At 51.8% G+C, this 12002-nt stretch overlaps 1 protein-coding gene across 3 annotated transcripts in view; it reads left to right on the forward strand.

Annotated features, from left to right (window-relative positions):
- The window catches only part of SLC29A2 (solute carrier family 29 member 2), a 99837-nt gene that overhangs the window by 36957 nt on the left and 50878 nt on the right, over nt 1-12002 (forward strand). For all 3 annotated transcript variants that reach the window (XM_075326433.1, XM_075326431.1, XM_075326432.1), the window contains one exon: nt 1452-1591. In XM_075326433.1, the coding sequence (XP_075182548.1) occupies nt 1452-1591 (140 nt within the window). The remainder of the gene's footprint in view (nt 1-1451; nt 1592-12002) is intronic.

A 12002-nucleotide genomic window follows, 5' to 3' on the forward strand; every position in this document is an offset into this window, starting at 1 on the left:
GTCTTTTCATTACAACAGCAAAAAAAAAAGGATGACTTAAGGGTGTTACATGCAGTGATATCGCTAGCGATATCGCTGGTGAAAGCACCCGCCCCCGTCGTTTGTGCATCACGGGCAAATCGCTGCCCGTGGCGCACAAAATCGTTAGGCGCCATCACACGGACTTACCTGCCTAGTGACGTCGCTGTTTCTCCTTTCTAAGGGGGCGGTTCTTGCGGCGTCATAGCGGCGTCACTAAGCGGCTGCCCAATAGAATCGTCCGGAACATCCCGCCCACCTACTTCCTTCCTCATTGCTGGCGGCCGCAGGTAAGGTGTTGTTCATCGTTCCCAGGGTGTCACGCGTTACGATGTGTGCTGCCTCGGGAACGCCGAACAACCTGCGTCCTGCAAGAATCAACGATTTTTTAAAAAGGAACGACGTGTCAACGATGGACGATAAGGTGGGTATTTTCCATCGGTAATGGTCGTTCCTTGCTGTCACACGCAACGACGTCGCTAACTATGCCGGATGTGCGCCACGGAATCCGTGACCCCGGCGATATATCGTTAGATCCGTCGTTGTGTGTAATGGAGTCTTTACGGTCTGTGCCCACGATTAGGACTCGCTGCATTTAGAATGCAGCAAGTCCTGACCGGCGGGGCAGCATGTCTCCTCCGTAGGAGATGCAGGAGACCTCAGCTGCTTGTACCCACGATCAGGGTTCAGTACGCTGTGGTCTCTCGCTTTTGTTCTCCCTATGGAGGACGCATGCGATTCCGCAACAAACTCTTGACATGCTGCCGTCTGGAAGACGCTCCACAGGTCAGTGTTTGCTGCAGGAAAAAGAAGCATCGTAGGCACGGGATTTCTAGAAATCTCGTCCACCGTGCTTGTACTATACACCGCAGCGTTTTGGACGCAGCTATAGCATGCTGCATCCAAAACGCTGCAAATACCGATCGTGGGCACGCACCCTTACTGGTTACTTTTTGCAACAAAAAACAATTTATTTATTTTTTTGCTGCCAGGCACTTGATAAATGAGAACTGAATTTTAAGGAAAATAACAGTTGCAATAAATCTGAAAAAACATCCAATCTACACACCTGTCATTTCATTCATCACACCTCTTGCAAAATACAGATACACTATGTACAAAGCCTTGTGCTTGAGTATTCATGTGTCCACATCATGCACATTATGAATTTCACCATGACGGAGAATAGATGGACACATATCTCTATCGCTCAGAAATTTGGCAGCTATAGCAATTTCTTGCCATGTTTATGCTCCGCTTTCTGGGACTATTCCAGGACTGATAAAAGGGAACTTCAATTCTATAGAATATTTTATGTTTTCTTTTTTTATCTCTAGCTCATTTCGAAACATAGTTTGACAGTACATTTATTTTGTGGGGAGTGATGGTCTAGTTCTGATATAAAGTCATAACTTGTTTTATATTTCTCCTAGGATCCCAGAAAGAGTGCGGATAGCCGGCAGCATGTTTGCCATCTTGTCCCTCTTTATTTTCACCGCGGTCCTGGTTAAAGTTGAGCCGGAACCTCAGAGTTTCTTTGATCTGACCATGGCCACCATTTGGTTTATAAATGGTAACTATAGGAATTTTTTTTTCTTTTTCAATTTCATAGTTAGTCAGATATTTTTTATAACATTATAATACGGTGTTTCTTCTGTACATTACATTATCAGCATGTGTGAAGGAAGGATATTTTTCCTTTAAACTTTTGAAAGCTTAGGCTATGTGCGCACCTTGCCATTTTTTGTGACTACAAAGATGCAATGTTTTTGGCTGCTAAAAACACAAAAACACACCTGTGGCAAAAATACATGTGTTTCGGTGCATTTTTGATCTCTGCGTTTTGCTGCGTTTTTTTCCAATGCATTGCATGGGTGGAAAACGCAGTAAAACGCAGAAAAGAATTGATATGACCATTTTTTTTTTCAGCTCAAAAACGCAGCTAAAAAAAAAAGTTGTGTGCGGACAGCGAAAATGAAAACTCATAAGCTTTGCTGGGGAAGCAAAGTCATGCAGTTTTCAGCTCAAAAACGCACCCGAAAAACGCGCTGTGAGCACATAGCCTGAAAGTGACACAGAATTTTAAAAGCCCTTTGTCCTCTTTTCGCAGATAGAATAGTTGACTAAAATACTGTATTTTGACTTTTCTTTTCTTCATTATGTCTTTTGTTTAGTAATGTGCAACTAACTTTCCTTTAGGATATTTGCATAGTCAATGCCAGATATTTGGCTCTAGTTTTATAGCTCACTAGTAAATGTAGCCACCGCTGCAGAACAGGAGGACGTTTTTATATTTAATAGTGGCTTAAGGCTCAGAACAGCTTCATGCAAAAGTATTTATGGAATATTGCTGCTTGTGTTAATTCATTAATGCTGCTACTCTGAATGAAACACAGTGGCATTTTGGGGACAGCCATGGACTATAAAGGGAGTCAAGACGTTACTAGTCCGATGACTAGTATGATGATTATGTCCTGCTCCAGTTGATTAAAGGGTTATTTGCACGTATGGTAGAGACCTTTTGGAGTGCTGGATGGAGATGTCATCGGACTAGCCTTGTCTCTTCCTATAATCGATGGCTTTTCAAACTGTTTTCTGTGATATGCCGCTATGTTTCCATAAAAAAACATCCCTGGCTGCAAACTTTCAGTCAGTCTGTGAGTGACAGGTTCCCTTTAATAGGTTTGGGAATGATTAAATAATATTAAAAAAATCCAAGCTATGCGGCTCTATGCTGCATAATGAGCAGACCTAAGGCTGTGTGCACACTGAGGTTTTTTTTTATGTAGATTTGGTGCAGTTTATTGTGCAGAATGTTGCCAAAATTTGCATGTCTATCTATATGCCAACAAAGTCAATGCAGTTTTGGGTGCAGATAAAAGAAGCAGCGTGTCAATTGTTGGTGCATTGTTTTTCTTACGTTTTCTTTGTCGCTCCATTGGGAGACCCAGACAATTGGGTGTATAGCTTCTGCCTCCGGAGGCCACACAAAGTATTACACTTAAAAGTGTAAAGCCCCTCCCCTTCTGCCTATACACCCTCCCGTGCATCACGGGCTCCTCAGTTCTAATGCTTTGTGCGAAGGAGGCACACATGCACGCATAGCTCCACTGTTTAGTCAGCAGCAGCTGCTGACTATGTCGGATGGAAGAAAAGAGGGCCCATACTAAAGGGCCCCCAGCATGCTCCCTTCTCACCCCACTCTTGTCGGCGGTGTTAAGGTTGAGGTACCCATTGCGGGTACGGAGGCTGGAGCCCACATGCTGTTTTCCTTCCCCATCCCCCTTAGGGCTCTGGGTGAAGTGGGATCCTAATCGGTCTCCAGGCACTGAGACCGTGCTCCATCCACAGCCCCTGGGGATTCTGCTGGACAAGGAGCCGAGTATCGTCAGGGACAAGGCCCTGCTACTTTGAGGTACTCTGTGTCCCCGTGGGGACCGCGCACAGACACACTGCAGCACTGCTGGGTGTGTTAGTGCACCGGGGACGGCGGCACTGACCGCGCTTGTGCCATTACACACTGCAGCGTAGCTGGGTGTGTTAGTTTACTGGGGACTGCCGCGCTGACCGCCGCTGCCATTTTTACACTGCGGCGCGGCTGGGACTGTTAGTGCGCCGGGGACTTCCGCGCCGACCGCGCTTATACGCCGGCCGCGCTTATCACTTTAGTCCCCGGCTTTTGCGGCCTAGTCTCACTGTTTCCCGCCCACAGGCCTGCCAGTCAGGGGAAGGGCGTGACGCGGCACAGGACGTCAGCGCTGAGAGCTGGAGCATGCTTTGCATACTCCACCCCTCTCACTGAGCACAGTGGGGACGCTGGATTCCCGCACTTTCTAGGGCACGCCCACGGCCCTCTCCTCTCCACAGGACGCCGGCAGCCATTCCTGTCAGCTTTTCTGTTGCTGGAGAGGGGAGACAAGCTCTGGGGGTCCCAGACAGGGATTCTGGTGATCACATAAGCAGCACCTGAGGTGCTGACCCCACTAGTGCCGAAGTGTACATATATATTTATATACTTGTATGCTATACATTGCACTGTACGGTCGCACTATTGATTTTTGGCTAGATTGCTCAGAGGAGATAACAGCATGTTGTCCCCGAAAAGCAAGGGTGCCAAAGCACAGGTTTACTATGCTGCCTGTACCGCATGTACGGATATACTACCGGCAGGTTCCACAGACCCTCATTGTGTGCAATGCACGGCCCCTGTAGCACTTACTAAGCCGGAGCCTCTGCTAATGGTGGCCCAGGGAGACCCACCTGTTAACACTGTCCAGGTGACGGGGACGGAGTTGGCAGTTTTTGCTGATAGACTTTCTGAGACTATGGCTGGGGTGCTCGAAACCTTGCAGTCCAGACCGGTATCTCAGACCATGGGCACTGTTGAATCTTGCACCCTGGTCCCCCCCGTTGGACCAACAATGTGCTCCCGGGGTGTCTCATAGGTCCCAGGGTGAAGGCTCTGACACGGACCGCAGTCCCAGACCTCCTAAGCGAGCTCGCTGGGAGCTTCCCTGGACATCATCACATTGTTCAGGGTCTCAGCAACTCTCTGTATGATGAAGCGGAGGTAGCTGATCAGGATTCTGATCCTGAGGCCGCTCTCACCCTGGATACACCTGATGGTGACGCCATAGTGAATGATCTTATAGCGTCCATTAATCAAATGTTGGATATTTCTCCCTCAGCCCCAACGGCTGAGGAGTCAGCTTTTCAGCAGGAGAGATTCCGTTTCAGGTACCCCAAGCGTACATTGAGTACGTTTCTGGACCACTCTGACTTCAGGGAGGCAGTCCAGAAACACCGAGCTTGTCCATAAGCTTTTTTCCAAGCGCCTTAAGGATACACGTTACCCTTCCCCTCTGACGTCAAGGGCTGGGCTCAGTGTCCCAAGGTGGATCCCCCAATCTCCAGACTGGCGGCTAGATCCATAGTTGCAGTGGAAGATGGGGCTTCACTCAAAGATGCCACTGACAGACAGATGGAGCTCCGGTTGAAATCCATCTATGAAGCTATCGGCGCGTCTTTTGCTCCAGCATTCGCAGCCGTATGGGCACTCCAAGCGATCTCAGCGGGTCAAGCGCAAATTGACGCAGTCACACGTACGTCTGCGCCGCAAGTGGCGTCTTTAACCTCTCAGACGTCGGCATTTGCGTCCTACGCCATTAATACTGTCCTGGACTCTGCGAGCCGGACGGCGGTTGCGTCCGCCACTTCGGTGGCAATACGCAGGGCCTTGTGGCTGCGGGAATGGAAGGCAGATTCTGCTTCCAAAAAGTGCTTGACCAGTTTGCCATTTTCTGGCGACCGCTTGTTTGGTGAGCGATTGGATGAAATCATCAAACAATCCAAGGGAAAGGACACATCCTTACCCCAGGCTAAACCGAACATACCCCAACAGAGGAGGGGACAGTCGAGGTTTCGGTCCTTTCGGGGCGCGGGCAGGTCCCAATTCTCCTCGTCCAAAAGACCTCGGAAGGATCAGAGGAACTCCGATTCATGGCGGTCTAAGTCACGTCCTAAAAAGACCGCCGGAGGTACCGCTACCGAGGCGGCTTCCTCATGACTTTCGGCCTCCTCACGCCGCATCCTCGGTCGGTGGCAGGCTCTCCCGCTTTTGCGACTCCTGGCTGCCACAGGTAAAAGACCGTTGGGTGAGAGACATTCTGTCTCACGGTTACAGGATAGAGTTCAGCTCTCGTCCTCCGATTAGATTCTTCAGAACATCCCCGCCTCCCGAGAGAGCCGATGCTCTCATGCAGGCGGCGGGCACTCTGAAGGCAGAAGGAGTGGTGGTTCCGGTTCCTTTTCAGCAACCGGGTCACGGTTTTTACTCCAACTTGTTTGTGGTTCCAAAGAAGGACGAGTCTTTCCGTCCAGTCCTGGACCTAAAACTGCTCAACAAACACGTAAAAAACAGGCGGTTCCGGATGGAATCCCTCCGCTCCGTCATCGCCTCAATGTTCCAAGGGGATTTCCTGGCATCGATCGATATCAAAGATGCTTATCTCCACGTGCAGATTGAACCAGAGCATCAGCGCTTCCTGCGTTTCGCCATAGGGGACGAACACCTTCAGTTCGTGGCACTGCCTTTCGGCCTGGCGACAGCCCCACGGGTTTGCACCAAGGTCATGGCAACGGTAGTAGCGGTCCTCCACTCTCAGGGACACTCGGTGATCCCTTGCTTAGACGATCTGTTTGTCAAGGCACCCTCTCAGGAGGCATGCCAACACAGCCTCAACGCTACTCTGGAGACTCTCCAGTGTTTCGGGTGGATCATCAATTTTCCAAAGTCAAATCTGACACCAGCCCAATCGCTGACATATCTTGGCATGGAGTTTCATACCCTCTCAGCGATGGTGATGCTTCCGCTGAACAAACAGCGGTCACTGCAGACAGGGTTGCAATCTCTCCTTCAAGGTCAGTCACACACCCTGAAGCGCCTCATGCACTTCCTGGGGAAGATGGTGGCAGCAATGGAGGCAGTCCCTTTCGCGCAGTTCACCTGCGTCCTCTTCAATGGGACATCCTACGCAAATGGGACAGGAAGTCGACGTCCCTCGACAGGAACGTCTCCCTCTCTCAGGCAGCCAAAGATTCCCTTCGGTGGTGGCTTCTTCCCACTTCATTGTCGAAGGGGAAATCCTTCCTACCCCCATCCTGGGCGGGGGTCACGACGGACGCGAGTCTGTCAGGGTGGGAAGCAGTTTGTCTCCACCACAGGGCTCAGGGTACGTGGACTCAGCAAGAGTCCTCTCTTCAGATCAATGTTCTGGAGATCAGGGCAGTGTATCTTGCCCTAAAAGCTTTCCAGCAGTGGCTGGAAGGCAAGCAAGATCCGAATTCATTCGGACAACTCCACAGCGGTGGCTTACATCAACCACCAAGGCGGAACACGCAATCGGCAAGCCTTCCAGGAAGTCCGGCGGATTTTGATGTGGGTGGAAGCCACGGCCTCCACCATATCCACAGTCCACATCCCGGGCGCAGAAAACGGGGAAGTAGTCTTTCTCAGTCGCCAGGGCATGGACGCAGGGGAATGGTCCTTTCACCCGGACGTGTTTCAGGAGATCTGTTGCTGCTGGGGGAGGCCGGACGTCGACCTAATGGCGTCCCGGCACAACAACAAGGTCCGGGCATTCTTGGCACGGTCTCACGAGCACAGAGCTCTGGCGGCAGACGCCTTAGTTCAGGATTGGTCGCAGTTTTAACTTCCTTATGTGTTCCCACCTCTGGCACTGTTGCCCAGAGTGTTACGCAAGATCAGGTCAGATGCCGCCGCGCCATTCTCGTCGCTCCAGAATGGCCGAGGAGGTCGTGGTACCCGGATCTGTGGCATCTCACGGTGGGCCAACCGTGGGCACTACCAGACCGACCAGACTTACTGTCCCAAGGGCCGTTTTTTCCATCTGAATTCTGCGGCCCTCAACCTGACTGTGTGGCCATTGAGTCCTGGATCCTAGCGTCCTCAGGGTTATCTCAAGAGGTCATTGCCACTATGGGACAGGCCAGGAAACCAACGTCTGCCAAGATCTACCACAGGGCGTGGAAGATATTCTTGTATTGGTGCTCTGATCAGGGAGTTTCTCCCTGGCCATTTGCCTTGCCCTCTTTTCTTTCCTTCCTTCAATCCGGATTGGAAAAAGGTTTGTCGCTCGGCTCCCTTAAGGGACAAGTCTCAGCGCTCTCTGTGTTCTTTCAGAAGCGCCTAGCCAGGCTTCCTCAGGTACGCACGTTCCTGCAGGGGGTTTGCCACATAGTCCCTCCTTACAGGCGGCCGTTAGAACCGTGGGATCTAAACAGGGTTCTGATGGCCCTTCAGAAGCCACCTTTCGAACCTTTGAAGGATATCTCTCTTCTCGCCTTTCGCAGAAAGTGGTCTTCCTAGTTGCGGTCACATCACTTCGGAGAGTGTCTGAGCTAGCAGCGCTATCATGCAAGGCTCCTTTCCTGGTGTTTCACCAGGACAAGGTGGTACTGCGCCCGGTTCCGGAATTTTTTTCCGAAGGTGGTATCCACCTTTCATCTCAATCAGGATATCTCCTTACCTTCTTTTTGTCCTCATCCAGTTCATCAATGTGAAAGGGATTTGCATTTGTTAGATCTGGTGAGAGCTCTCAGAATCTACATTTCCCGTACGGCGCCTCTGCGCCGCTCGGATGCACTCTTTGTCCTTGTCGCTGGGCAGCGTAAGGGATCACAGGCTTCCAAATCCACCCTGGCTCGGTGGATCAAGGAAACAATTCTCGAAGCCTACCGTTCTTCTGGTCTTCCAGTTCCCTCAGGGCTGAAGGCCCATTCTACCAGAGCCGTGGGTGCGTCCTGGGCTTTGCGGCACAGGATACGGCTCAGCAGGTGTGCCAGGCGGCTACCTGGTCGAGCCTGCACACTTTCACCAAACACTATCAGGTGCATACCTATGCTTCGGCGGATGCCAGCCTAGGTAGACTAGTCCTTCAGGCGGCGGTTGCCCACCTGTAGGAAAGGGCCGTTTTATGGCTCTATTACGAGGTATTATTTTACCCACCCAGGGACTGCTTTTGGACGTCCCAATTGTCTGGGTCTCCCAATAGAGCGACAAAGAAGAAGGGAATTTTGTTTACTTGCCGTAAATTCCTTTTCTTCTAGCTCCAATTGGGAGACCCAGCACCCGCCCTGTTCCCTACGGGCTGTTGTTTTTTCGTGTACACATGTTGTTCATGTTGAATGGTTTCAGTTCTCCGATAATTCTTCGGATTGAATTTACTTTAACCAGTTTATTAGCTTTCCTCCTTCTTGCTTTTGCACTAAAACTGAGGAGCCCGTGATGCACGGGAGGGTGTATAGGCAGAAGGGGAGGGGCTTTACACTTTTAAGTGTAATACTTTGTGTGGCCTCCGGAGGCAGAAGCTATACACCCAATTGTCTGGGTCTCCCAATTGGAGCTAGAAGAAAAGGAATTTACGGTAAGTAAACAAAATTCCCTTCTTTTCAGCCCTTCCAGCCAATGTTTTCACTAAAAAAAAAAAATTTCTTTGTCGCTCCATTGGGAGACCCAGACAATTGGGTGTATAGCTTCTGCCTCCGGAGGCCACACAAAGTATTACACTTAAAAGTGTAAACCCCTCCCCTCTGCCTATACACCCCCCCGTGCATCACGGGCTCCTCAGTTTTTATGCTTTGTGCGAAGGAGGCAGACATGCACGCAAGCTCCACAATTTAGTCAGCAGCAGCTGCTTACTATATCGGATGGAAGAAAAGAGGGCCCATAACAGGGCCCCCGGCATGCTCCCTTCTCACCCCACTCTGGTCGGCGGTGCTGTTAAGGTTGAGGTACCCATTGCGGGTACAAAGGCTGGAGCCACATGCTGTTTTCCTTCCCCATCCCTGAGGGGCTCTGGGTGAAGTGGGATCCTAACCGGTCACCATGCACTGGGACCGTGCTCCCTCCGCAGCCCCTGGGAGAATCTGCTGGACAGGAGACCGGGTATCGTCAGGGACAGGCCCTGCTCCTCTGAGGTACTCTGTGTCCCCTTGGGGACGGCGCATAGAGCGCCTGTGTAATGGACGCTGCAGCACCTGCCGGGTGTTTTGCGTCGCCGGGACTACCGCGCCGACCGCGCTTGTTTGCCGGCCGCGCTAATAAATTTAGTCCCCGGCTTTTGCGGCCTAGTACCGCAAACTCCCGCCCCCGGGCCTGCCAGTCAGGGGTGAGGGCGGGACGCTAGACTGCATGTCAGCAGTGAGGGCTGGAGCATACTGAGGTATCCTCCTCCCCCCTCACTGAGCACTGCGGGGCACCAGATTTCCGCACTTTCTGAGGCACGCCCACGGCTCCCTCCTCCTCTCAGAACGCTGGCAGCCATTTCTATCAGCACTTCTGACGCTGGAGAACTTCAGAGGGGAGACAACACCGAGCTCCACAGCTCTGGGAGGCCCAGGCAGGGAATCTGGTGGTCACACAACCGCTGAGGGCGGTCGGTAAGCCGCACCTGTTACTAGGTGCTGGCCCCCCTGGGTGCCGAAGTGTATATTTATATGCTTATATTGTATACATTTTCTCTGTACGGCAGCACTATTTGCTTTTGGCTATATACCCTCACTGATTGCTCTAAGAGGAGACAACAGCATGTCGTCCGCAAAAAGCAAGGGTGCCAAGGCACAGGCTTATTTTGCAACCTGTACCTCATGTGCGGCTATGCTACCTGCAGGTTCCACCTACCCTCATTGTGTGCAATGCTCGGCCCCTGTGACACTCACTCAGCCGGAGCCTCAGCCACTGGTGGGACCCTCGGCCCAGGTGGAACCACCTGCTGCCACTGTCCAGGTGACAGGGACAGAGTTTGCAGTATTCGCTGACAAACTTTCTGAGTCTATGGATAGATGGTCTGCTAAGATACTAGAAGCTTTGCAGTCCAGACCGGTAACACAGGCCCCGGGCACTGTTGAATCATTGCTCTCAGACCCCCCCTCGGTCGGCGCAGCAAAGTGCTCCTGGGGCGACTCATAGGTCCCACGGTGAGGACTCCGACACGGACCGCAGTCCCAGACCGGCTAAGCGGGCTCGCTGGGAGCTTCCCTCGACTTCATCACACTGCTCAGGGTCTCAGGATGAGGACTCTCTGGAGGATGAAGCGGAGGTGGCAGATCAGGGCTCTGATCCTGACGCCGCTCTCAACCTTGATACACCTGAAGGGGACGCCATAGTAAATGACCTTATAGCGTCCATCAATCAGGTGTTAGAACTTTCTCCTCCAACTCCTCCGATTGAGGAGTCAGCTTCTCAGCAGGAGAAATTCCAATTTAGGTTTCCCAAACGTACACGGAGTGCGTTTCTTGATCACTCCAACTTCAGAGATACAGTCCAGAAACACCAAGCTTTTCCGGATAAGCGCTTTACTAAGCGCCTTAATGACACACGTTATCCCTTCCCCCCTGACGTAGTCAAGGGTTGGGCTCAGTGTCCCAAGGTGGATCCTCCAGTCTCTAGACTGGCGACTAGATCCATAGGTGCAGTGGCAGATGGTTCATCACTCAAGGATGCCACTGACAGGCAGATAGAGCTCCTGATGAAATCCATCTATGAAGCTATAGGCGCGTCTTTTGCTCCGGCATTCGCAGCCGTATGGGCACTCCAAGCTATCTCAGCTTGTCAGTCTGAGATTAATGCAGTCACACGTGCCTCTACTCCGCAGGTTGTGTCTTTAACCTCTCAGGCGTCGGCCTTTGCGTCCTACGCCATGAATGCTGTCCTGGACTCTGCGAGCCGTACGGCGGTAGCATCCGCCAATTCAGTGGCAGTCCGCAGGGCCATGTGGCTACGTGAATGGAATGCAGACTCTGCTTCCAAAAAGTTCTTAACCGGTTTGCCATTTTCTGGCGACCGCCTGTTTGGCGAGCAGTTGGATGAAATCATTAAACAATCCAAGGGAAAGGACTCGTCCTTACCCCAGTCCAAACCAAACAGACCTCAACAACGGAAGGTACAATCGAGGTTTCGGTCCTTTCGGCCCTCAGCCAGGTCTCAATTCTCGTCCAACAGGCCACAGAAGGGTCAGAGGAACTCTGATTCATGGCGGTCTAAGTCACGTCCTAAAAAGACCGCCGGAGGAACCGCTCCCAAAGCGGCCTCCTCATGACTTTCGGCCTCCCCAAACCGCATCCTCGGTCGGTGGCAGGCTCTCCCGCTTTTGCGACGCCTGGTTGCCACATGCCCAAGACCGATGGGTGAGAGACATTCTGTCTCACGGTTACAGGATAGAGTTCAGCTCTCGTCCTCCGACTCGTTTCTTCAGAACATCTCCGCCCCCCGAGCGAGCCGATGCTCTTCTTCAGGCGGTGAGCACTCTGAAGGCAGAAGGAGTGGTGATCCCTGTTCCCCTTCAGCAATGGGATCACGGTTTTTACTCCAACTTGTTTGTGGTGCCAAAAAAGGACGGATCTTTCCGTCCCGTTCTGGACCTCAAACTGCTCAACAGACACGTGAAAACCAGGCGGTTCCGGAT

The sequence above is a fragment of the Anomaloglossus baeobatrachus genome, chromosome 10, assembly GCF_048569485.1.
Source record: "Anomaloglossus baeobatrachus isolate aAnoBae1 chromosome 10, aAnoBae1.hap1, whole genome shotgun sequence".
Classification (NCBI taxonomy): Eukaryota; Metazoa; Chordata; class Amphibia; order Anura; family Aromobatidae; genus Anomaloglossus; species Anomaloglossus baeobatrachus.